Raw genomic sequence first — 26,837 nt, 5'->3', positions numbered from 1 at the left:
AACTCCAAATGGGCAGCGACAGCAGCTCCGTGGGGGTGTGAGCAGGGGGAGCAGTGCAGATTTATGGCTGTGGGTCACGCTTGAGCTGAGCCAAGTATTCTGCCTAGCATCAGTTTTATGAAGGAGATGAAGTGCAGAACCTCGAGTGCAGGCGTCCTATTAGAGGAGAAACACTGGGCGAGCAGGAACAGGGAGTGCACGATGAGAGGCCATCCTGCCCCAGCTGCAGACTGGGTTTCTCTTCCAAGCCTGCATTTGGGCAGGTTGGGGATTGCAACCACCAAGTGTGACCAGGCTTCAGCAGGTCCACAGTTTGGTGCCTCAAGTCCATAGAATCCACGTCCCATAAGCTTCAAGCAAAGTGTCTGGGTGCTGAAGCGAACAGAAGTCAAGAACTCTTTCAAAACAAAATAAAATCCGCAGCAATTCACAGCTCTGCAGGAGGGAGTAATGTGAGATGGAGAACAGAAACCACTTAGACAACTCCAAATTCAACACCCTTTTGGGCATTGAAATTACCACTCCGAGGGGATGCTGTAGAGATTGTCACAACTGTGCAGAGCATAAGGACCCAGATGATGCCAGGGCTTCCTTTTCTGGCTGGAACCCAGGCTAAATTTCTTGTAAATTCAAACCCTAGTATAAAAGATTAAGCAGATTTACCAGAAAGTCACAGTTCTCAATGAGATAAATGCAATGCAGAACTTTCTCATAGGCATGGGTGGATTATCACTTCATCGCAGTCTCGTACTGAAAGCCGTGTTTCAGCTGGGCTCTGACATAATTGACAAATGACTGTGACTGCAATGTCCCAACTTGCCTTCTTTGGCAATGCCTTTTGATGCACCTCTTCAAGGATGGGCAGTGTGTTCTTTCCTTTCCCATATGCTGCAGTGATCAGCAGTCTTTGCAAATAGTAACAAACTGTCTTTAGTATTTCGGTTGATTCTCCGTCCAAAGCTTTTAAATTGAGGCATGTGATATTCTTGACTGATAGCTTTGCTGTGGCTCTATTAGATGCTGTGGGTTTGCTGTAGGTATTGTAGTGGGGGAGTTTCTTCCCTTTGATTCAGTTCTCACGTCCATTTTGGCAGTTATCAGCTTGTGAATCTCTGCAAGAGGCCCCAGACAGTGCAAAGGATGAGGTTCAGTGGAACACCCTCCAATTCTGTGTTTCAAAAGCCGGTTCAGCAGTTTCTGCCACAAGAGCAGTACACTGGTACTGCCACATCAAGATGTCTAGGGACGGCTGGAGAGTTTACCACCCACCCTTGGATCTCCAAGAGGAAAAATCTCCCTTTTCGTTTTGTGTTTTGTGGGGTTCGATTCGGTTGGCATTGTTTTCTTGTGAGACGCGGTGAAAATTTCTGCTGGAGTTGGAGGAAAGCAGTGGTGGGCAGGACAGGAGGAGACAATCCATCAGCATCGCTGCTCATTGGTCAGTAGCAGGCTGTCATGTCTGTAGCTGTTTCCCAGTTCTCCAGGGAGAATAATGGTCATATCCTGAGCAAACCAAAGCTTGGACCCAAGAGCTTCCTCGGTTGAGCATTCTGAACATCAAGGGCAAGCCAAAAATTCATTCTGAAATGTATTTTTCCTATAGGTGCCCCTAATCCCTGTGCTCCTACCAACTTTGATACAAAAATATATAAAATCCCATTATTTATTTATGGGCTTCTAAGGGCTTGCTCCAAGCTGGTGGCTGGTGGAAGAGCTGGTGGCAGTCTCTTCTGCAGAGTTAATTGAAGCCTTCCCATTGATCACAGAGGAAGCAGGGAAGATCCCCAAGTGGAAAATGCCAGGGTGTGGTTTCCTGTGTTCGGGAGAAGGCTTCTTCCCCTGCTGTGCCCCTTTAAGCAGTGCAGGGCCTGAGCAGTGCCTGCTGCACAGATGCAGATGGCACAGCACTCCATGTGGCCCACAGTTTCCATGCTGGCTGGGAGACTCAACAGACTGGTTTTATTTTCTGAGGAATCCTTAGCCAGAGCTCTGTTTCCTCCAGCATCACTTTCTAGCTTTTGCTATTCACACCACCATGGCATTTTGTCAGCATTGCTGACCTGCTGGATCATGTGGTCAGTAAAGACATTTATTCAAAGCCTGTCAAGGGCCTCCAAGGGTGGCCAAGAAAGGTGGGATGGGCAGTGATTCTTCTCCAGCCTGGCCAAGGCAGTGATGATCTTCCAACCCAACCAGGGTCAGTAGTGATACTCCTCCAACTCAATCACGATGGGCAATGATGCTCTTCCAACCCAGTCAAGATGGGCGGTGGTGTTCCTCCAACCTGGCAAAGGTGGGCAGTACCTGCAGACAGTCCAGAGGGTGATGATGCTCCTCCAGAGGCTGTGGCCCTGCAGCATGGTTTGAGCCTGGCCAAAGATGGGAAGTTTCTGTAGCCCGACTCTGCTTGTCAAAGCCTGACCTGTATAGTGGACAGGAAGAGGCCATGAAGATGGGGGACTTGTTTCTCTTTTCAGGGAAGGAGGTTTTTCTTGCTTTCTCTGGAATGGCCACAGTAGCAATTTCTTGATCCTTTTATTGTGGATGTGAAAGCTGCACAGATTTTGAGAAAAACTCAGCATTGCGATCTCCCTCTGCCCTTTTATTACAGTAAAACAGCCAAATCTACTGATGGAAAGTTCAGTTGTTGCCACAATCCCATCCTCATAAGAAGGAGCAGAGAAGCGTGGCATTGCTGTCCTCAAGGCACCCTTCTTCAACATGGCCTTTGAACCACCTCCCTTGCAACCACTGAGAGTGGGACACGGGGAAGGATGGACATTTGTGGGGCAGAACGCTCTGTGGGGACCTGAGAGGGTTTGTGCAGGAGGGGACAGATGGAGCTGAGAGGAACTCAGTCCAAATCAAACAAAAGGAGATGATTCTTCCAGCACTTTGAGCAAGCTGTGGGGCTCCTCAGTCTTGGATGTGGAGATGACAGAGATTTGTATGGCTTCAAGGGGAAGCAGCAGGGAAAAAGAGATCGGTTTTAGCATGAGGTAGAATGAGAGTGGATCAGAGAACTGCTCTAATGACATCTAGGGCTTACTTGATTCTCATTGTGTTTGTGCATTGTTCGCACACCTTGGGATTGCAGAGGGGCCAACAGCTCAGCCTTGTTCCTTGAGAGAAAAGTCCAGCCAGCATCTTCAGGCCAAAGGAAACCCTCTTAAGGAGGGCTATGATAGCAGATTACAGGGGGCTCCTGGGGTGGCACTGAGCCTTCTTTGTGCCGATGGTCCCCTCAGCCTCTGCTGTGCAGGAAACCTGAGCTCCCCTTTCCCGTAGTGCTGACATGGAGTCATTGACATGTTGCCCTTTCATCCACACCATCCGCTCCCCAGGACCCTTTCCATAGGCATTCTGATCCCACAGCTTGTCAATGGTGGCCCGGAAAGGGACAGATCCTCTCATAGGGTACGCAGGGTGTGGGGAAGCTGAAGGTCTATTCAGCAGATGAATGCCCCAAGCCAGCAGGTGGGACACAGGAACTCTTAATCCCAAATCATTTTTCCCATCGGCATCCTTTTTTTTTTTGGTTATTTTGTTTGGAATTATTATTATTACGGCCAGCAGCGAGGCGTGGGCTCGCCGCCGAGGAGAGCGATATTATTCGCCTCCTTTTGTGCATGTCACCATGTTTGAATTGAGAAACAAAGGCGAGCAGCTTGTGCCTCCTGTTGGAAGCCTTCCTATCCCGCTGGGGATCCGGGACCTTTTCATCTCAGCCCATACACTGCGTAGGCTTCTGCTTCTTCCCATCTTTAAGTCTTTAGTAAATATCATAAAAGGGAAAAGAAAGGCAATCCCCAGGGCTCGGGAGTCCTACCTTCCCTGCTTTAAAGAGAGGAAAAAATCAGAAAGCAGAGATTTAGCCTCGTTTCATTATTTTTCATTCAGAGACTGCAAAGAGTAAATATTATTTAGTCCCATTATGCAGGCTGAGCGCTCTTTGGAATGGGTTTCTTTCTGTATGTACCCAAATTCTGGGGAGATCTGGAGCCATCAGGAGCAAACCCCACACACCCCATAGCAGAGCAGCAGCAGGATGAGCAGGGCAGGCTTTGCACCACTGCTGGCCCAGAGGAACACACCTCACAGCTAATAAGGGAGCTGGTTGAAAACATCCAACTTCTTTTAATTTACTGATTCAAATTGGACGCGAGTGCTCGGAGGAAACTCTTCCCTTTGCATGAAGTTTTTGATTATCTGATGGAAGGCAATTCAAAACAGGACAGAAATATTTCCCTTTTTTTGTTGTTGTTGTTGTTGTTTTGTTTTAAATCCAAACTTCGGGCTTGGCTCAGCTCGCTAAACCCCAAATGAAACCATCTCCATCTGAAGTAAATCCAAAAATGTTTCTACTGCATTTCGGTCGGAAAATGGAAACGCTTCCCCAGGATCCTCCGAAGAAGGGCTCAGCCTCGTGATTTCTGTCTGCAGCACATATACCGTGCAACTGCTTGTAGGTCTGACGCCCAGGGAGGTTGGCAGAGCCGTGGTGTAACTTCCTCTCTCTGCTCTTGGGATCTGACAGCAACCGCAGTTGCACAATCCTTAGTTGTTTCCTATGCAGAGGAACTTCATGGCAGTAGGTTTCTTGGCACGGATACAGGAGATGGCACTTCTTTGTATGAATAATGATACTCACATGTGGTCGTCGCTCGCTCGTTACTCTTTAATACTTCCTTTTCCCTTGAAGACCTTTCCAGGCCAGGTTTTTGGTTACATTCGTGTGAGGTGGAGGGAAGCTGTCTGCAGTCCCTGTGATGGACTGTGAGGGTGGTGGAGGGGCTGGGTGGCTCCAGGTGGCCCAGGGAACCACTGGAGGTGCGTGGATGCTGCAGTGACGGGGTCACAATCCCACCCTCACCAAACCCAAGCCTCAAAGCAGACGCGGGGAACAACACAGAAGCCAACATTTGCCCAAGGAAATAGCTGTGTAATTAGGAGCTCATAGAACAACAGCCGGTTCCTAGGAGCCCTTGGGACAGGAGGGCTTCGGCTCCCCATGACTCTCGTTTTCAGCCCCTCGTTCAGCTGGCATGAGCCCAGCTCCCCGCTGGTGCAAACAACCAGGAAAGAAACAAATTTGCTGCCCCGAGTGCTTTGAACAGTTGCAACGTTTTGCTCCACAAGAGCGCAGGAGGAGATCGGTGCTCACTCTGCCATCACCTGGCCCTGGCCACCGAGCAATGGCACCATCCTGCAGGAGATCCACACTGCTGGGAACAAAGCAAACTGTGCTGACTGCAGCTGAAATAAGTTTGCCCGGTGTCACCGGGGTGACTTAGAGCTGGGTGTGTGGGCGAGGGCTCGTGCGTGCGTGCTTGCCAGGCGCGAGGAGCTCTGAATGGCTGCTCTGAAGGCTTGGATGCGGCTCGCCGAGCTCTGCAGGTTCCCCGAGGACTCCAGTAATTGGTACATTTGGTTTGCTGCTCCTCATTATTTCTAAGTTTTCCAGCTCTAACGCCAAAGGAGTCTGTATTCTATGTAATTATTACTCAAAACTTTGAAAACATTAAGTAGGAAAAATAGGCCATTAAACAACTGAGGAGCAAAGTAACAAGTGTGAATTATGGCTCTGCCCCGTGGTTTGACTGTGATGGGTTTGTTCCACCCATGGAGAGATGCTGGAGAAGGGTAGGTTGAGTGGGTTGTTTTGCTTAATCTCTCTGCTGTCAGAGCTGCCGTCCCCAGAGAATGCGGATCTATAGAGAAATGTGCCTGCCCTTTGAAACGCAGCGCACATGCCCAGCTCCCAGCAAAGGACTTTTGTTCCGCTCTGATTTATACAGTTCTCTGGGGCAAAGAGAAGTGGCTGTCATGGTTGCAGGGATTACTCGCTACTGGAGGGAAGGGTGGGCTGCACAGGAATAATTTGTTCTCTTGACATGGCATGGAAAGCTGCTCCAACCCCCCCCGTCCTTCCCCATATGGGATGCTGGGCACCCTTTCTGGGCACACTGCAAGCTCCCCAAGGCAAGCATCACTTTGTGAGGCTGAGGTTCCTTGGTGCTGCCTGAGTGCCAGCACTGCCCACAGCCCTGCTCTGTGCCCAATCACGTCCCAGTGCTGCCGTCCCAGAGCAGTGCTGGCAGGCTCAGGGATGCAGCAGAGCACTCGGTTTACCCATCCCCGTGTCACTCACCAACAAAGGCAGCTCACTGAGGACATGCCTCCTCTTATCTGCTCCCTGCATTTCCCAGCTTGTTTGTTTTGTTTTCACCCTCCAAGGAGGAGGAGGGTGGTGCTGCTTGTGCGAGGCCAGCCACCTCTGAACCCCAGTGCCAGAAGCCCTTTTCATGCTCTATAAATTTTATTGGAAAATCTGTTTCGCTTGAGGGGGGTTATTTTTTTTCTCCCTCGGTAACGCACCATGAAAAGGCTCATTAAAAAGTGAGCTCCTTGTTCTGATTAATCCTTCCAAGCAGGCAGAGGTGACACATGCTAATGACATTTCCAGCCGGGCTGGTCCCCTGGGACACCCGCTCGAAGGAGCGCCGTGTTGGACGTTGGGAAGGTTGCTCTTGGCCGCAGCACGCGTTTGTAGTGGAGAAATGCCGGCAGGAGCCAGGCGGCCGCTGTCTCTCGGGCAGGACGAGGAGGCTTTGTTCTCCAGATGCATCTCCCAGCAAGTCTTCCCACGGACACGGGCTGTTCCCAGCATCCGGAAGGGTTTGGGATGAGGTGGAATGCACATCCCTGGCGTGAGCACGCGTCCCCACAGCACGTCCGAGGGCTGCTGGGATGCACCAGCGTCTGTCTGCGTCGGGCTGTTTTGCTAACCCCTGCCTGCTGCTCGGCCCTGCCAAGGCTCTGATGTTCTTGGAGAACACGGAGCTAATGAGGCACCTTTCCCAAACAACCGCTGACCTGACGAACCGGGAGGCTGTGGGCTCAGCAGGCTGCGACCCGCAGCAAACGGGAGTGGAGTGATCCTCGTGGACCTTGTGTCACTCCCTGTCTTCATCATCACCTGTGTTTGGCGTTAGGGAGATCCATCTTCAACCTAACCCTTCTCCACTGCTTTCCTTACAAGCTAAGACTGACCTCCAGTCCAGGGATTGTGGCTCAGTTTTAAAGCTGAAATTTCACTCTTCCCTTTCCTGCGGGAAACCAGGATTCCTATGGCTGGAAAAAGGAAGAGCCAAACCAAGATTCCTATGACGGGAGATATGAAGAACCAAAACAAGATCCCTGTAGCTGGAGAAAGAAAGAACCAAATCAAGATCTCTAAGGCTGGGGAAAGGAAGAACTAAACCAAGATCCCTATACCTGGAGAAAGAAACAAAGATCCCTGTGGTTGGTGTGAGGAAGGACCAAACCAAGATCTCAATAGCTGGAGAAAGGAAGAACCAGTGAAGGTCCCAGATTGGGTCAAAGATATGCTCAGGGGCACCCCAAGCAGGAAAGAGATGTTGAGCAGCCTGAGCTGTGCTGACACTTCTCCGCTTGGACCCAACTCAGCATGACACAAGGCAGAAAGCCTCCAGAACAAGGCCTGTGCACCCTGCCCCTAGCAAGCACCCAGTACTTAGCATACTAAGTGCCCCACATCAATGAGCAGCCGCAAGATGTGCCAGCACTGAGTCAACTTTGGTTTTCTTGGAGGGTCCTGGCCATTGTGGCCAAGAAACATAAGGGCTCTGTAATGCTTTGTTGTGCCAGGAATACAGTGAGTGTTAAAAGAAGGTTACCGTGTTATATAAGTAAGAAAAGGGGAATTGTATTTAGCCTGGCACGGGGCAGTTGTTTTCACTGACACAGAGCTACGTGTGGAGCACAGCTCATGGCTTCTTCCCAGGTGAGGCCTTGTTCGTTTTGGCCTGAGCAGCCCCAGGTCAGGGAGGCAAAGCTGCAGTCAGCCTGTGGGTGCAAGGGAAGGGCAGGGATGCTGAGGGTAGGGCAGGTGAGAACCACAGTCCAGGGCTGGGGATCTGCTGGACATCTCCTCCCTCTTCTCCTGGCTGTGAGATCCTGCTTTATCTTGGGTGGTGGAAGCAGCTGTGTTAAAAGTAGATGAACACAATGCAGTGGTATTTGATTCTGTTCCATGGCTGCATGGTTTATTCAGAGGGATTACAGGCGATTTTCAGCCCATTACCACCTGGAGAGGCAAATAGAAGGGAGTGTTGCTTCCAGTGGGCTACTCATCAAGTGTCCTTGACTCTGCCAAAGCCAAAGTGGTGGAAGGTTAAAAATGATTTGAGCAAGACTGGGGCTGAACAATTGCCCAGAGCAGGGGATGCCTTGGGTGCAGTGGCTGCAGCTGGTACTGTTCAGCCTCAATAGCAAAGCCAGGGTGCAGCCCAGATAGGCATGCAGGAATGAAACATTTGCTCCTGTTGTCATTGGCGTGGATGGAGAACAACCCAAAGGCCGTGGCAGGGTGCAGATTTGAAGCTCCCTCTCTCATAGACCTACTGAGCATTCCAGGGCTTTAGAAGGGGAGTTAGACTTGATGGTCCCCAAGGATCCCTTCCAGCCGTTACGATTCTGTGATTCTCTGTGTGATTCTCACATCCAGCTGTTCTGGAAGCCATGCTTTTCCCTTCCAGGTGCATTTCCTGCACTTCGGTCTGATTGATATTGATTCAGGACTGTATTTACCCAAAATAAGAGGCTTTGGGGTTTGTTAAATAAATAAATGAGACAAGTGGCAGTGAGTATGAAAGTTGTTCTCCACGGTTTGATGTCAATGAAGCCTCACTACGAATGTGCATCCTCAGTGCACCATGCCCAGAATCCTACAGCTCTGTTGCCATGGGCAGATGGGATGGGAAGCAGGGCAAGCAGCACCACCTCTCTGGGCTGATGCTACCAAGTCCCAGATCCTCTCAAACCCAATGGAAATGATCCATTTGGGGTATCACCTCTAAATGGAATCTGGTCGTAAATGAGTGGTGATGGACAGTGGCTGCAGACCTTTCTCTGTCTCTGCTCCTTCATCCTCCAGCACTGAGCAATGTGGAATCCTTCCCACCACCCAACAAAGCATGTGGGCAGGACCGCAGCATGCCTTAGGGCTGCCCGTGTGCCCAAAGCCCCAGAACTATGCCCATTGCACCCAGCTAGTCCCCAGCTGATGGCCCCAGTTCTGCTCTTATGGCAAATACTCCAGATTTCAACTGTCAGTTTAGTTTATTTGTCAACAAAAGCAATAAATAAACTCCTCTCACTGCAGCTGGGAAGAATATGCTCTGCTTGCTTTCAAAGGGAGAAGAAGGGTTTTGTCCATCTGGAAACGTGTTTGGCTAAAGGTGAAGGAGATTTCAGCTCTGGAGGGGACATCAGAAAGAGCTGTGGGCTGATTGTCTGAGTTTGGCTTAAGAAGAAGAAATAATGTTTGTCCTGGTGGAGATTTGTTTGGTTCTTTGCTTGGGAGTTGAGGTTCTCAAGGTTGAGGTGAAAAGGGCATGGAAGCAGCAGCCATCCCACCTCAGTCCAGCCAGACTCAAGCCCATAAGGACCTCAGAGGGCTTCAGACTCCACCACACGGCTGAGAGCTGAGTCATCTCTGCCTCACCTGTGTCGTGCCATTGGCCTCCCTGTGGCACGTTGCCCTCCTTGGCTGGCTTTGTGCCCAGTGACTCCTCTCACCCAGCCCCTATGGCAAGGTGGTGCTCCATGGGTTCATTTTCCTCGCCGGAGCCTCTGTTCCTGTGGCTTTCAAAGACATTTTTTCCTAATGCAGGAACATCCCTGGAGGCTCTGAGCGTTCCCTGACATCCGCGCGAGGGGAGCAGCCCTTTGCTGTGCAAACATCTGGGCTCCTCGGAAATGCCGCGTGTTCCTGCCGGTGCTCTGCTGCGTGTTAATGCTTACAAAATTATGTTTATTTCCTGCCACAGGGATCAGCCTTCAGCCCGGGGTTATTTCCAGGGCTGCGGCAAGCTTTGTGCCAGAGATGCAAACCGTGGCAAACAAGCACTTAAAAGCAGCAGCGGGCAAACCACAGACACTGCAAGGTTTGGTTTGGGAAGGCGGGAGGGAATGGTGTGCCTGGCAGCTGCTCGGTGCTGAGTGAGGGATGTGACACCTGGCTGGTGGCTGCCGTCACCTGTGGGTGGCTGGCCTTCCCCAGGGCTGGTGGTCCATGGCCAGAAATCCTCCGTGGCAGGGATTGTGCATGTTGCCTCGCAGTGCTGTGGTTGGAGCTAATGAGTCTCTGGGTCTCTTGGTGGATTCAGACTTGTTGTGGGGCTAACAGGTTGTTGGTAGGCATGGTGTGGGGCTCTCCCAGCCCTGTGGGGTTCCCATCCTGGGGAGGGAGTGAGCGCAGGCTTCTCTGGCCAAACTGGAACTGCAAAAGCTGTTCTGTCTGGAGGTGGGCTGAGCTGCAGCTTGTCTCCCTGCTTATGCCAGAGCATCTGCTGTCCTGCACAATTCCCTTCCTCCAGTCTGCCAGTAGTTCAGGTCATAGAAATGCTTAAACCGATCCTCCCAAACTCTCATTTGGTTGGATTGCTTGCTGCTCAGTGTCCCTCCTCCTGCTGCTTTGAGGTGGCTGTGGCTTTCCAGCACCCTTTTGCAGCAGAAAACCAACACGATGCATTTCCAAAATGCCCAGATGGGTATTTCCAATGACCTAACAGGAAAATCAGCTCCTCTTTACGGCTCAGGACTTAGCGAGCAGCTCCAGCTGGTCCCAAGATGCTACAACTAATGGGCTGGAAAATGCCCCACAGCCGAGGTGGGATGCCACAGGCTCTGGGTTCGGGTCCTGCGAGCATGGCTGCGGTGCGGCCCTGAAGCACTGAGAATGTGCAAATTGGGCTCTTAAGGGCCTTAATGCAAGAGCAGGGTGCAGATGTTGGGCTGTGTTCATGTCTGCGAAACCTCTGGCATCCCATGGAGCTGGCACCATCAGGAACAGCTCCAGCGTCTTGGGGACAATGGGCAGCAGGGCTGTCCCTGAGGAAGAGAAGCAGGGCTGGGGGAGCAGGGGGTGGAAACGTCATAGAAATCACTGGCGCAGCATCCTCAGCCCCAGCACAGCCCAGGTCCCACCGCCTGCATCTCCCCCTCACTGTGCATCGCTATAGGAAGCTTTGGTGAAGTCATCCCGGCTCGTGGTTCAGCCACGCAGGAATGCGCTAACCAGGAGTTGTTCTGAGGTCAGAAAGGAATAAGTCTTCTGCAGACAATTGATGTTGTTATTAAAAACATCCACGGGAGAGAGGGAGGAGGGGGAGGGGGGGGGGGAGGGAGGTCCTCTCTCTTTCCTGTTTGGGAAATAGTTTCTCACTGCATCCATCAGGCAAAAGAATTCCGTATGAAAAATTCATTTAGGAAAAAAAAAAAGAAAAAAGAAGAAAGAAAAAAAGTTTCTGGGGCACACGCGCCTGAAAATGAGCCGCAGCAGGATCAGAGGTTTGGCTCCGAGCAGCAGCCAAAACGCAAAAGCAGGGGCCAGAGCAAAATACAGAGTGAAACACAGCAGCCCTGCTCCCGGCCGGGTGCTGGAAGCGGAGGAAATGCGGCTTCCTTGGGAGAAATGCAATCCTCTCTCTGCAGCACTTGGGCAAAATTCATGAGCTTCAGCTGAAGCACGGAGCAGCTCTCCCACCGAGAGGCTGAATGTGAACCTCACATCTTGGTGAGGGCTGTGGGGAGTGGGGAAGGAGTCATGAAAAGGGAGAGCAACCTCTATGCCCAGCGGTGGTGAGACCCCGGCACAGAGCTGTGGGTGCCCCATCCCTGCAGCTGCCTGAGGCCGTGGTGGGCACTGACAGCAGAGCTGGGGGGATTCCTGTCCACGGCAGGGATTGGAATGGCATGGTCTTTAAAGTCCCTTCCAAGCCAAAGATGCTGCAGTTCTATGAATGCATGTTTGAAACCACTCAGGTCTGCAGACTGCTCCCCGGGGGCAGGCTGAGCTGTGGAGCTAATTGCCTGTGATAAGCTAATTAATGGGGTCTGATAACACTTGCCTCGCGTGCAGCGTCCTGACAGCAGGGGATAAAGTGTCAGCTGGGGGTCTGGAGCTCCATGGCATCGTGGCTGATGCCACATCCCAACCTTTCCATAGCACCCATGTGAGAGCTGAGCACATGAAGGCTGCGGGGTTGCAAAAGGAGCACTGGAGTTGCACAGGGAGCACTGGGGTTGCACAAGGAGCAGGTGACAGCACATCACTCCCAGCACACCAGCACATAGCAGCCGATGGCCATCCGTTAACAGTAGTTCTGATGAGAGGGATAAGCCTGCCTGCTTCTGGTAAAGCCCCAATCTCCAGGAAATCCAAACACAGCAGAGCAGTGCAGGGCGGTCCTGGCACCCACCTGGGTTCTGGGAGCACAGTGAGCAGCATCTCCTCAAAGAGCATCCATGTCCACAGCAATGATAGCGGTGATGGGGAGGTCAGGCACATAGAGTGGAGTTTTCCTCCTGTCTGAGCTCCCTGATAACCTTCCCTGAGATAAGCCAGCTCTGTTTGCCCAGGCTCAGCCGCACCACAAAGGAGGGCTTTGCACAGCCCCAGAGATGCAAATAGTGCTGAGCACACAGGGGCATCATGGCCCTTCACACCTGCACTGGGTATTAAGAACAGAACAGGGCTTGTGCAGGGCTCAGGTTAACACCTCAGAGGGTATGGAGTGAAAGGAGCAGAAGAAGAAAGGGAAAAGGGTTTCCTGCAGCCAGAACATCCCAGTTCTGTCACCTGAAAGGGAAACTGAGGCACAGCACTGTTAGGTTCGCACTGGGACCTACAGCAGTGTCATGGCAGCACCTTCCCTGCGCCTGTTGGAGACTGGGGAACTTAGGAGCACAGATTTTTGGGGCCATTTGCTGCTGAGCTGAACCAGTTGGCAGTGGGCAGGGGGTTGCTGCTGCACTGAGCTGCAGTGACATGGTGACACGGTGACACAGTGCAGTGCCACTGGCTCCATGTCGCCTCGGAGGGGCACAGTGCTGGGCTCAGAAGTGACCACCAGCCATACTCAGAGGCTTCAGGACTGCAGCTCCAGTGGCAGATCTGCCCGGCGCTGGTTTAACAATCCCTCTGGCCCAGCTCCAGATGGGATTGGGAAATGAGCTGGGGTTAAAACAACACAACACACTCCTCAACACATTCTGGTGGTGCTTCAACCCCAGCTCAGCAAAAGCCCGATTTCACAGGCAGAGGGGTAGGGGCTGCCCCAATGGCATTGCAGCTCCAGGGGGTGTGAAGCCACTCAGCATCCATCAGCCCCCAGCATCACTGTCACATTCCCAGCATCACTGTCACTCTCTTGGCATTGTCGTCACCCCACTTGACTGTCAGTCCATGGCTGTTGGTTCCCAGGGTCCTGCTCCCCAGGGCGGTTTGCAGGAGTGCAGCTGGGGCTGTCTGTGTCTCTGTAGGCTGAGCAGATTTCATACAGATTCTTCAGTCGGTCGCCTCTCTGCTGGGTTGGTTGCATCGTTGCGCCTTTTGCATTTCAAGTAAACTTTGCTCTGAATGTGCAAATTCTTTCAATATCTGTTTCTGCTGTGGCTTTAACCCTTAAGTGTCCAGCACAATCCCTCACTGGGAGTGCAGGAAGCCTTGTGGAACAGTGTCTCGGAGTGGGAACGGTGCTGTGACTGTGGTGGCCCCATGTGCTGTGTTTGCTGGGTCCTGGCTCCATGCTGGGGCACCTTGGGGTCAGCCCATGGCTGGGGCTCCCTGCTGGATAAATTATGGGATGCAAACAATGCATTTCCAAGCATTTATGACCATAGGAGGCCAGATATGGATGGTGCAATTACATGAAAAAAAGGCTGATGACAGCCTGGCATCATCTCCCCAACTGAAATAGAGAGCTCATTTCTTGACTTTTCCTTTCTAAAACAATAAGTTAGTCGAATTCCTTCCAGGCTGGATCTTATCTGCAGCCTTTCTCCATCATACCTGGCATAAAGAGAAAACTTCCTGCTTCTGCTGCAAGAAGGGGGCTCCTGCTGGGTGCCAGAGAGCATCGCTCCCCGCTCTGTGTTGAGCTCAGGATCTGAGCTACGGGGCTCGAGCTTCCATCTCTGGCAGCTTTGTTCATGAGCATCTCAGTTGAAGAGCAGCCAACTCCAGGCTGGAAGAAGCAGGGGAGATTTCAGCCCATCTCCAGTCACTCTATGCACTGTGTGCTGCACCAGGGCTCAGCTCGCTGTCATCCGCATCCTGTGTTGAGTAAGAGCGCCTTTGTCTTGGGCTAAAACGCTGCGGGTGAGGAGCTGCCACACATCTCAACATGTCAGTGCCACACGGCAGGCCCACAGGTTTCCATCCATCCTCGCTGCTCTGAAGGGGCCACTGGAGGTCATTGGGGATGTCCCTGAGGGTTCGGGCAGGAAGACACAGAGCGGTGGGATGCATCACTGCCAGCAGCTGCTCGCCACGTGTGCAATGGGGAGACCTCTGCTGCTCACAGCTTGGGCAGATCGGCTCCTAACCCGAGCAGCACAGCTCCCAGAGGTTCATCTCGCTCTGCTTGTGGTGCTTTGTGAGGAGGAACACGAGCAGCAGGAAATACGTGCTGAGACACCAGTGCTTCAGGTCAGCCTGGAAGGAATCAGTGTGCAGCAGTTATGGACAAATCTCCTTGCCTGAAATGAGAAGGAATGAGGTCGCGCTGCAGTCAAGTCGCAGCAGCGCCCAGTGCTGCCAGAACGGGCTCTGTGCCTTGTGGCACTGCAGGCAGGCGATAATGCTGAGTGCTGGCAAAGCGACCTTCAGCAGCTGGTCTGATGGGATGGGTCTTTCTCCTTCTGGGCTTTGAGAAGCTTTGGAGTTTCTCTATTTACTCCCAAAAGGACATGCCAGAGACCACAGCCATTGTGGGTGTTTTTCAGGGTTGCTGGGCTTTGCCAGGTGTTCTGATGCTTCCATTGGCAGCCGGTGTGTGAGCTGGGTGCTGGGTGCTGGCCCTTGCTCCTGAGCTTGGGTTGACCACTGCAAGAGAGATCTTCAGGGCACCCTGTCAACCTTTATGCCATTTCAGACAGAACGTTTCCCCCATTTTTCAATGGCTTATTCAAATTCAAATTGGACTTAGTCCTATTTCAGTGACAAATTCAACTAAATTTGCGCAGTTCTTCCTAGAGACAGCACAAGACCCATCCCTACCAGGGAGCGATGTTTTTCTTTTTAAGCCTTGGCCTCAACCATAAGGGCAACAGATTTTCTTTAAGGAAAGAAATCCCCAAACTTGTTAGCGTTGGCACCGTGCTGTATTTTTCGCTCGCTTCTCCTTAGCAGCTGAATCATTTTAGCAGGAACTCTTCCAAAAACGTTCAGCCTGAGTCAGACACCCAGTCTCAAATATTTAAGCCCAAACAGTGAGTTTGGCATTTTTGTATGTGAGAGCAAACAAAGCTCTTATCGGTGTGGCTGTGGGGCTGGGACGTGTTGCTGTGAGCAAGCTTCAGCTGCCGGCCGTGTTTGTGGCTGTGTGTTTTGTGGTTCTGTTATCCATCTCCTTGGGCTGACAGTCAGGAAAACCTGGGATCCTGCACAGACCTCATGTCTCCCTCGTGGCCACAGCATCCCGTGGGTTTCCCCTTCGTTGGGCCATCCCTAGCTAACAAAGTGAGTTCCCACCCTCCTCCTCGCTCAGGCGTAGCACACACATAGGGTGCCACAGGGGACCAGGCACCTTCCCATTCCACTCCATTGGCTCCAAGTGCTCCCTCCCCATCATGCCTGCTCTTAGATTCAAGTGTGGCTGCTTCGTCTACCCATCAACTCATAGAATCACTCAGGTTGGAAAAGACCTCTAAGATCCCCAACCCACCCTCACCATGCCCATTAAACCACGTTCCTCTGTGCCACATTTCCACGGTTCTCAAACACCTCCAGAGAAGATGATCCCCCTTCTCCCTGGGCAGCCTGTGCCAGTGTTCAACCAAATATGGACCCGAAAAAAGGATCCCCCAAACGCCTGCAGGTCTCCAGGGGCTTAAAACATAGACAGCATGGCCCTTGTTGTATGAAGTATGTGAGGCTTGCTCCTGCAGGAGAGAAATAATGGCTCAGACTGAACTAGCAGATTCTTTTGTGAAAATAAAATAAAATAAAATAAACTCATCTGGGTAAAGGATAATTTTGAGGAGGCTGAGACTGTTCATAAAACTGAGTCAAATTTAGAGATTGTTTTCAGCCCTTGGCTTCTTCTATCCTCTCCCATCCTTCCCACCCTCCCCCCCAAATTATTGTTCACAAAAATTAAAACAAAATGTTGTGGGGTTTTTCGTTTGCTTAAAAAGCAATTTTCATCTTGAAAATGGCCAAAATATAAGTTTGGAAGGGTGGGGTGATTTGGAAGGGCCACATTGTCATTGCTGAATGAAAACCACAGGGAAGAATGCGTCCAGGGGGACACGGGCATGGGGGTATGGTGGCAACACAAAAGACACCACCAGCCTGCATCTCCAACCACAGATCTTGCATTGCCCCAACGAGAACATCCTGCACACCTTGGCCATCTGTGATAGAACTGTTTGTCCTTAAGTTGTGTTTTTGTAGAATCATAGAGTTATTGAATGGCTTAGATTGGAAGGAACCTTATAAAGATCATAGAGCTCCATCTCCCTGCCATGGGCCGGCTGCCCCCATAACTCAGGATGCCCAGGGCCCATCTTTGGAGCCTCTGGGGATAGAGCACCCAAAGCTTTGACCAGCTCCATACTGCAGCTTTCCTCCTTTCCAGCCCACCTTCCTTCAGGCTTGTGAATATCTGTGTTTCATGTTATGGGGGTCAGCCGCAGGGACGGCCTGTGTGCATCTGTGTATAACGAAGGCAGGGGAGATCATTGGCAAACGAAGGGAAAAGAAGGGAGCGGGAGACAGGAGCACTGAGTTTCATCTGAGTAACAGGAGCTAAAACCTTGCACTGGGAACTCGCAGCACTGGGTGTTTGCTCCCCACCAGACGTGGATCACCTCCTCTGCAGGGTGAGACACAAGGCGTGAGGAGCAGGGGTGATGCTGACAGTGGGAGGTGACTCCTTATTGCAGCCGGCAAAGTCGTTCATAGAAAGAAAAGATGGATTGCCAAAGAATCACTCACTGCGGTGGGGAAACAAACCCGGTGGCTGGGAACAAATGCCAGGCCAGTGGTGTCTGAAAGCAGGCAAGAGGCTTTAGCAGAGCGGGCAATGGATCCTCGGCAAGGAGAGCCCTGCAGTGTCTCCTTTCCCCAGTGCCTTCATCCCAGCTCTGCACCCTGTGTTCCCATCATCAGCTCTCACCGTGACTCGTCCCAGCCTCATCCCCAGCAAGGGCTGATGGAAAGCATCCTAGTGCGTGGGGTTAGGAAATGACCGGTGCCCAGCAAATGCCTCAGGTGGAACTCTGACAGCGCCGGCTGTGCTGTGGGTGTCACAGTTCACTGGTATTGGAGAGACGGTCCCACAGCCTCTTGTGAGGTCCAGCTTCTTCTCTCCTCCAGACATAGGATTTTTGCATCCCTGGAAGCATAAAAACTGTCCTGGGCTGGGAGCAGCTCCACGCACCCCACTTGCTCTTCCCATGCAACTCTGCCCACTGGACCAGCCAAAATGTTTGCAAAGACCCTGAGAAACCCCCGGGAGCTCTGTGTCCTGGCTTTGCAAACACATCTCTGTTTATCGAGCAACCCAAAGAAATGCAAAGATTTTCACTCGCTCCCCGGGTGGGCTCAACTTTGAGTCGTTTAAAGGGACATGCCAGTGCCATCTTGCAAAATAGTGGAGATCCAGCTCCAACTTTCCTTCAACACAAATGGCTCGGAGAAGGGTTCCTTCTTCCCCAAATCCAGCCAATGTGCATATTTTCCAAAAAGTGTGAAAGCTCTTTGGACACGACACAACTTGTTGGAGGAGGTGAGCATTCAGGCTGTTTAGAGAATATTCACGTCTTCTAGCTTTGGGGAAGAAGGAGCTCTTTTCCATGCCACCACTTGGAGAAATATCTCTGTGTTGTTCATCTAGGACCAAGTACAGATTTGGCTGGGTGCTCATCCAAGGGTATGCAAGCCACAGTTCAGAGCTGTGGCATCAGGAATCGTGATTTAGCACCACTCTGCATCATTAGGGTCTGTGGGAGGTGAGGTTGGGCCCTGGTTTGCTCCCTGCAGGAACTGGGGTCGCATGGGGGAAGCAGGGGAGTGGCTCAACGCCCTGCTGGGCAGACGTGGCTGTAGGACTGCGCTCCCCACAACAGCTTTGCACTGGGAGCGAGCTGGGGATTGTTCCCAATAAGTAACCCGGAACTGCACTGTAAATTTCGGGGCTGAAATTTGATAATTAAGCAAATATCGCATGCCTTTGTGTTGGGCAAGCACCATAAGGTAAACAGGAAGGAATGAGGGATTAAGACGTCTCTGTTCAAAAGGAAGGTGACAAGCACAGAGCTGTGACACCTTCGTGCCGCGTGGGGGGCCCAGCTGCGGGCTGGCATTGCACAGCTGCATTGTTCAGGGGCAAAGAGCAAACAAAAGCAACGGGAAAAGAAAACAAGCTGTAAAACCCTGCAAAGCGCACAGCAACCGCCTCCTGACGGCCTCGTGACAGCCCCGGGGTCGAGCTTTTGAAGTCCTCCCGTTGCCTTTTGCCAAAGCGCCGTGTAAAAGCGGTGCGGTGGTGACACCGGGGTGTGCAGGGGGGACATGGGACACCTCCCAGTGGGTCGGCCACAGTGCTTTTCGTTCCATCACAGAGGGCTTTGGTGCCTGGTTGGCTGCGGTGGGTAGGATGGAGATGGAGAGGTGAGGGCTGCGTGCTGCATGGCAAGGAACGCCAGGAAAGGAGAGGATGGGGAAGGTTTTGAAATGGTGCATAAGGCTCAAATGTGTGCGTTGGGACTCATGCAATGGGAACAGTGGGAAGGGGGTGATGGAAGACCTGAGGCAGGCGGGTTGGGGGGAATTGGCAGTGGGATGTCCTCAGAGCCCCACTGTGCCCAGGGATGGGTGTGGGTTGGCAGCTGTCACCCTCGGGTGACACTGGGGACGTGCTGCGTGGGGTGACCACGCACTACTGTGCTCTGTGCTCCCACAGCCTGCAACTGCAACCTGCACGCGCGGCGCTGCCGCTTCAACATGGAGCTGTACAAGCTGTCGGGCAGAAAGAGCGGCGGCGTCTGCCTCAACTGCCGGCACAACACGGCTGGGCGGCACTGCCACTACTGCAAGGAGGGCTTCTACCGCGACCTCAGCAAGCCCATCTCCCACCGCAAGGCCTGCAAAGGTACCTCTGTGGGGCAGGGGGGGTGGCATGGCCCCTTCTCCTCTGCCTACTGCGCCCACGTGCTCCTGCTCCCCCTCACCCAGCTGAGCCACCACACTGATGTTTCTTGTCCCCATCCAGTTCCATGCCCTTGTCCCTCCGGTTTCCCCAGCCTCCCGGTGACACTAAAAGCCTCACAGAATCATGGAACCACGGAATCATAAAATCACACAATGGTTTAGGTTGGAAAGGACCTTAAAACTCACCCCGTTCCAACCTCACAGTGTGCTGGTTGTCCCCTGCCAGCTCAGACACAAACAGTCTGCTGATGTGCTGATGCGTCTGCAGTTTACAAGAGCTGCTTTCTCACTCCCGTGCATCAAGGAGATGCAGATCCCATATTTGGGACTGGATGCTGGGTCTGCAAATCAGCACTCCCCCAGACGGGCAGCACCGAGCCCTGCACCAACCGCTTCCCCCCTCCAGATGAAGACAGAATGATAAAACAAGAAATCTACTTTTCTGCTCAACAAACAGAGTTCTGAAGTCCCCTCTTTGGCCAGGACAGGAGGTGGGAGCAGAACTCCCCATCCACAGGGCGCTCTGCAGGGGGTTCCTGGAGCCCCGCAAGGCATGGGACAGCACTTCAGCAGGGGCGGGTGCCCACAGCCCCCACTCTGCCCAAGCTCTGCTGTTTAAAATGAGAGCAAATCCTGCAAACGCAATGCCGTAAGCCCACGCTTCCCAGACGCGGGCTCATCCATCCCCTCAAACAATTGTTCTTTCCTCTTTTCCCTGCCTTCTCACACCGCTCTTGAAACTTGAGCTTGCCGCATTGAAACGCTCCTCCAAACCCCCCACAGGTTGTGACAAAATGTGGCCACTGGCGCTCGCAGATACAAAGCACTGCAATCAATATGCCGGTGTGCGAGCAGCTCCCCGGCTCACGGGCTATTAGCACGATTTCACACCCGTTGCAATGGGGTATTGTTGGTGTAATCCTCCATCCTATACAAAAGCGGGCGAAATGGACTTTCCTCCAGCGAAGGCATCCCTTTGAACGCCGGCTTTTGCTGAGCGCTGGTTCTGTCCCCGTGTTTTATGTTCCCCCCGTTTTGTGTCCCCGATTCAAGGGCTGTTCTGAAATAATTGTTACAGATATGAATGTTCCACGTGTACCCCGTTTACCCCGATGCAGGGACCCGCTGGGGGGCATGCAGCATGGCTATCCACCCTGCAAGCGTGCAGCTGAGCTCCCCGCAACGTCCCATGAAATCTGCTGGGCATGTTTGCTCTGCATCCAGCCCCATTCGTCCTGTCTAGATGCAGCTGTGCCGTGTTCCTTGCCTGTGTGTGTGCTTTCACTTGTCTTCTTGCAAAAAAAGCCCTGAAAGCCAAACAGCAAAGAAACAAGTTGTGGGTGATCGGAGATGCCACACTGCAGAGCCATGCAATGGGCAGAGCATGGTGTGAGGCTGCAGACCACGTGGGATGAAGCCAAAGACAGCAGGAGCAGGAATAAGTGCATGGAGCAAAACCCTCTGTGCTGCCCTCTTAGCAACAAAAACCCACAAATCTCAAATGTTCATCTTGCCAAAACTCATAACAAGTGCAATTTTCCCTCCTTTCTCAGTGATTTTTGCAAGAGCATGAACAGCTCCCAAAGCACCAACCCAGGCTTCTCATTCGTCGTGTTTTCTTCTTTTCCCATTGGTGCTGATGGTGGAACCCCACATCTGGCTCTTTCCAACCTCCACCTGCTCCTCCCACAGCAGATCAGTGCCCTGTCAACTCGTGGGATTAAACCCAGCCCTGGTAACGGACAGATTATTGGCACTGATGTCATCTTCTTGGAACAGAACTCCATGAGGTTTTACAGCCTGGCCATAAAACAGCCCTACATTTTCAGGGATGGATGTGCATGATTTTTGAAGAGAAATGATGACAAATGAGAGGCGTTATGGGCACACCCGGGAGGAAGGCAGGATTTGGTTTCTAAAGGAGGGGGAACAGAGCCCTTGGTGGCAGGGACAGTGGGCCGTGTGCCCCATCCCTCCCCATCGACTATAGAGGGAGCTGCGGGACCAGATTAGAGCTCAGAGAGCATCTACTGGGGCCAAACTGGAGGAGATGAGCCCTTGCAGAGTCCCCCCCCGGGATGCTGGGGTGCAGGAGGTGTTGGGTTAACCCCAGTTAGGGCAGAGGCTGAAGATGGGCTTGCTGCCAAGTGATGTCCCATCGCTGGTGTCCCATTGCTGTTGTCCCAACATCTGTGTCCCAGGGTAGGACACAAGGAGCAGCCCTTGCTTCCTTTCTGTCAATGCCAAGTCCATCTCTGCAGGCTTTGGTGGCCAGCAGCACCCCTCAAGTCCTACAGACATCCCTGCCACCTTGGTCTCTGATGCACATCTGGGCAGAGCTTAGACATCTCATGGCTGGCACATCTCAAAGACACGGAGATGCTGGCTGGGAGGGTCCCTGTGCATGGCCCCCAGAGGTGGCTCCTGGCTCTGTTCTTTCCTAGTCCACAGCAACTCCCTCTGCTTGATGGGTTCCACTGGTTTCCCACAGTGCTGCAGGGTTAGGATTACGGTTAGGTTCAGGGTTGGGGTTGGAATTAAAGTTAGGATTAGTGTTAGGGCTGGGGTTGGATTTAGGATTATGGTTAGGATTAGGGTTAGGATGCTAGATAGCAGTGCAGGAGATCTGCCCTTGCTGTCCACCTTAGGAGGCGAGGTGCTTCCAAAGAGAGGTGGTTCCTTTCCCCCAACCACTTCTAGTTGATGCTCATCTCTATCCCAGCCCATCCATGGCTTCACAAGGCCGTGTCCAATGCAGGACTTTCTACAGATTCCCTCCAGGGAGTTGTCTGTGATTTTCCAGCTTCCTTCTCTTCAACTTTTTTTCCTCCTCGAAGACCAGCTGGTGCCCCTTTGCTCTGTGAGATGAGCCAACCCCTGGTGCTGGTGGGCCGCAATCAAACTCTTGCATCAGGGCTGGGTTGTCACTGAGTGATTGCAGCCCTGGAGAAATCCTGAACTCCCACAGTACTGATCTGCCCAACACAGAGCTTAATTTCTCCACAGGCTCACTCTTCCCTCCGGAACCAAGCGTGCATCGCCGCAATCTCCTCCCACGATGGGTGTCCCATTGCCCTCGCATCCCTGTGCTGAGCTCTGTGCTCACCTGCTGCCTGTGCCATGAGCTCACAGCAGGATGGTCAGCTCTGAGGCTTTGGCTCCACTGCCAGATTTGTGGGAGAATCCACCTGCAGGAACCTCAGTTCCCAGGGGCCAAGCTAAAAACGCATCAGGAGAAGAGTCTGACTTTTTTTTCCTCAGTGAAAGTAGTTTCCAATCTGCTCTCTCTCCTGTAAGTGACCCTTGAACTCTGCAAGAAGCAATTTCTCCCAAAGGAGCAGGCTCAGCTCTACATTATTTCAGAGCCATGAGGTCCTGTGCCTGCTCCTCTCTGCCTGCCCACCCCTGCCCCTGGGTCTCTTTGATCAAAATTGACATTTTTCAGTGAAAAAAAAAACAACAAAACAACCACGTTTTCCAACAAAGCCAGAAGAAGGAGGCGGCGATGTTCTGCCCCTGCAGGTCTCAGCATCCCCAGCAGCTCTCTGCCATCACTTCATGATGTGCTCAAACAGTGGAGCTCATAGACAAGGAGGGAATTCCAGCAGCTCTTAACAGGAGCTCTTACCAGCCCTTGGCTTCTCCAGGTGCCAGCTCAGGAGGAGGAAATGGGAGAGCCCTGAGAAGCAGTACGGGAAGGCAGATGCTGAAATGCCAGGAGATTATTTGTCTTTGTCTGATAAAAGAGGGAATTCATGTGCTGGCGGTGAGAAAGGCTTTAAATCTCCAGGAGAATGTGATGAGGAACACGCTGCACGAACACGATCCCTTGGCAAACTAAATACAGCTCACAGTACTGCAGGCAAGGCAGCGATCTCCTTGCAAAACTGTGCACAGCACATCTTGAAAGCCGTCATTAGGGTTCAGAGTTAACAGAGGAAACGTTTCAACCTCTGCTTCTGGTCAGCAAAAGGCTGTGTAGAGCAGAGCCAGGCTGGCTGGAGGCACATCAGATGCACGGCTTTCTCTTCCCCATGGCATGAGTAAGTGTGACAAGAGTTGAGATCACACCTTCTGTTGTTCACTCAAATGGGATTTCATTGTTCTGACAGCTTCCCCAGGACAGACCTGCCTGGAAAGCAGGAAGATACTGATTCTCCAGCAGGGCGGTCCTTTCAGATCACCACGGTCACACCTGAGGGGAGCTAAGCCTGGAGCTTTGTGCCTCTGTTTGCCTTTCAGCACACTGTGTGGGGAAGATTAGCAGCTGGCAGTGCCTCTGAGCAACATTCTGGGCTGGAAAAATGCTTGCATTTTTGTCATGCTACTTGTCTGCCTTTGGTGGGCCGGAGATATCCCAACAAGTTCCAACATTTTGCCAGGGCATTTTACATCCTTTCGTGCACAGTCTGAAGATTTCCCGCCCATTCTCTCAGTCCCAAATCCCAAATCCTGATATTGCTGATGCTCTGGTGGGTGATGGTCTGTCTCAGCAGCTCTGCATGAGGAGCAGTGGTTCGTCCTGCAGCCCCAGACAAGGTCCCAGCCCTCCAGTCCTGCACCAGCACACCCACAGGGGAAATCTCCTCCTAGCTGCAGGCAGAGAGGAGCTGGCGAGGAGCGCCTATATCCGTATAGATATTAATCCCAGCTAATGTAACTACAGATGTTCTCATTCACGGGCCCATCTAATCCTGTTGGGTCCTTGCCATGGTGTCTCGTAGCACGAGCTCTACGAGTTAATTACGTGCGGAGCAAGGAAGCGTTTCCTTTTATCGCTGGAAAAGGTTCCTCTTGGAGAGCTCTGAATGTCCCTTTGTGCCCGCCTGGAGGAGCAGCACCTGTCTGACCCGGACACGGCGCACGCCTTGGCACTCCTCCACCATCTCTTGGCACCGCTGCCGCCTCCTGGGTTCTCCTCCTGCCTTTCACTCAGGCTGAGGGCCCGACGCTGATTTCTATAGCGTCCTGATGCGCTATTCACCGTGGCTCTGCCCCTCTCCGAGCACAGCCTGCTATCTCCTGGCTCTTCTGTGCTCGGCTGCAATCAGCCAGATGTTTGCAGGCGGCTGGAGCTGGAGTGCTTGCAGCTGGCAGGGACCCTTCAGCGCTCCTCCCACCCGCGCATCCCTCAGGCTTTCTGCTGCATGCCCAAAACTCCTCTGGCCGCATCGGGCAGGTCCCACACTTTGGGCACAGCCTGCACACACAGGGAGGTCCCACATGTTGGGCAGGTTGCACACACTTGATTTGTAAGGCCCCTTCCAAGCCCTTCAATGATTCCGTGTTTCGTCCTATGAGAAGTCAGGCATTGAGCCGGGGGGAAGCCAGCCGTTATCCCTGCTGTCCCTAACCACAGCTCAGCACCTGCTGCAATGTGCTATTTTCCCTTCCCTTCCCTTCCCTTCCCTTCCCTTCCCTTCCCTTCCCTTCCCTTCCCTTCCCTTCCCTTCCCTTCCCTTCCCTTCCCTTCCCATTTTTCTCTTCCCCTTTTTTCTTTCTCCTTCTGTGTTTTCCCCATTTCGTCTTTATTCCTTTTTCTTTTTTTCTTTCCTTTTCTGTTTTTCCTCCTTTTTTTTTCATTTTTTCCCTTTCTTTGTCTTTTTTCCTCATTTTTCTTGTTTTCCTTTGTATTCCCTCTTTTTTTTTTTTTTTAAATTTCCTACTTCCTTTTTACCATTTTCTCCCATTTTCTTTCCTCCTTTCCCCAATTCTCTTTTTGCCTTTTTTCCCCTTCTGAACATTTTTTCCTTCTCTCTTTTTCTTCCTTCCTTTTTTTCCCCCTTTCCTGTTTCCCTGTTCTCTTTTTTCCCTTTATTCCTTTCTTCCCCTTTTTCTCCTTTTTCCTTTTTTCCTCATTTTTTATATTTTTTATTTTTTCCCTTTCTTTCATCTTTCTTTTCTTCTTCTTTCCTTTTTTCTTTTTTTTTCTTTTTGCCTTTTTTCTCATTTTTTTCCTTTTTTTCCTTTTTTTTCCTTTTTTTTCTCCCCCTTTCCTTCCTTCCTTCCCTCCTTTTTCTCTTCTTTCTTCTTCCATTTTTCATTTTTCTCTTTTCCTTGCTTTTTTTTCCCACTGTTTTCCTTTTTCATCCTTTCCCCCCCTCATTTCTCCTTTTTTTCCTTTTCCTTGTTTCTTTTGTTTCTTTTTTCCATTTCCTTCCTTTTTTCCTTTTTTCTTTTTACTTTTTATTTTCTTTTTTCATTTTTCTTTTTTCTTTTTATTTTCTTTTTTCCCCTTTTTTCTTTTTTTTTTTCTTTTCCTCCCTTCTTCTCATTTTTTTTCCTTTTTTTCATTTTCCTTCTTTTTTTTTCCCCCTTTTTCTCCCCCCCCCCCCCACCCCCTTTTTTTCTCATTTTTCTTCTTCCTTCTTTTTCTTTCTCCTTTTTCACTTTCTTTGTACCTTTATTTTCCTTTATCTCTCGTCCCTTTCCACCCCCACCCCCGGGATTTGCTCGCAGGGTCCCGCAGCCCCCCACCCGCACTCCCTGAAGCCCTGCCCGCCTCCTGGCCTCCCGGCGCCCTTTCCCTCTCCTCGTTCAACCCTGCCCTCATTTGCTCCCTTTTCCATTCACCGCCGTGCCGCCGCTCTGCTCACGCTCTCTCCCCCCGCCCCGCTCCCCTTGCAGCCCCGCGGGTATTTCTGCTAACGAACCACCCCCCCCCCCTTTGTGCTCCCCCCGCAGAGTGCGATTGCCATCCCGTGGGCGCCGCCGGCCAAACCTGCAACCAGACGACGGGGCAATGCCCGTGCAAGGACGGCGTCACCGGCATCACCTGCAACCGCTGCGCCAAGGGCTACCAGCAGAGCCGCTCGCCCATCGCGCCCTGCATCAGTAGGTGCACCGAGGGGACCCCGAGCGCGCCGGGCTGCTGCTGACCCCGCGTGCCGTGTGCCAGCTGCAGCTCGTGCCGCAGGGCGCGTCGGCCAAACGCCTGCGTCGGATCTCACCGCCCAGTTATGGGGCAGCCGTCCTTTCTTCATGTTCTAGAGTGGTTTTTGGTCACTCATCCGTCCCCGTGCCGCAGCGGGGTAGCAAGAGCCCAGGCCGAGCGCTGGTTTCCCTCAGCGCCGTGCTGACCCTGTGAGCAAAGGGCTGCCCTCCGCCAGAGCCCGAGGCTGTGGTGAACCAGAGGGCAAATTCCCCTTGCGTCACCCCCTGGGGACACGCGGCGCTGAACAAAGACAGACGCGGCATTTCAGCGCAGCCGTGAGCTCAGCTCCCCTCCACCACCGCCCCCCAGCAGCGATCTTAGGGATGCTCCAAAAGTGCCACGTCCCAAATGCTCAAAAGCCGTCAGGAGCGATGCTGGGGGCTGGGCAGGGCTCAGCTGCTCAGCGCCGGGCCTAACCCTGCCTCCTCTGTCCCCTCTTGTCCTGCAGAGATCCCCGCTGCGCCGCCCCCCACAGCCGCCAGCAGCACGGAGGAGCCCGCAGGTATGTGCCGCCCCCCTCCCCCCCCCCAGCTCCTCGGTGCCACCACAACGCACACCTTCTCTTTCCTTAACGTGAAAAGTGCACCGAATTCCTGCACCGACTTAAGAGACGTGGGTAACTTCTGTGCCCCCGGTGTCTGAGTTTTCTAAGCCAGG

General features: G+C 52.4%; 1 protein-coding gene across 1 annotated transcript in view; it reads left to right on the top strand.

Moving 5' to 3' along the window:
- The window catches only part of NTN1 (netrin 1), a 47,156-nt gene that overhangs the window by 14,944 nt on the left and 5,375 nt on the right, over positions 1 to 26,837 (top strand). The window contains exons 2-4 of the mRNA XM_042883868.1: positions 18,999 to 19,187; positions 25,931 to 26,080; positions 26,629 to 26,682. Coding sequence (XP_042739802.1) covers positions 18,999 to 19,187; positions 25,931 to 26,080; positions 26,629 to 26,682 — 393 coding nt within the window. The remainder of the gene's footprint in view (positions 1 to 18,998; positions 19,188 to 25,930; positions 26,081 to 26,628; positions 26,683 to 26,837) is intronic.

This window comes from Lagopus leucura, unplaced genomic scaffold, assembly GCF_019238085.1.
Source record: "Lagopus leucura isolate 7727_CA_CO unplaced genomic scaffold, USGS_WTPT01 Super-Scaffold_100040, whole genome shotgun sequence".
In the NCBI taxonomy this organism is placed as follows: Eukaryota; Metazoa; Chordata; class Aves; order Galliformes; family Phasianidae; genus Lagopus; species Lagopus leucura.
This window is presented reverse-complemented; position numbering and strand designations above follow the sequence as displayed.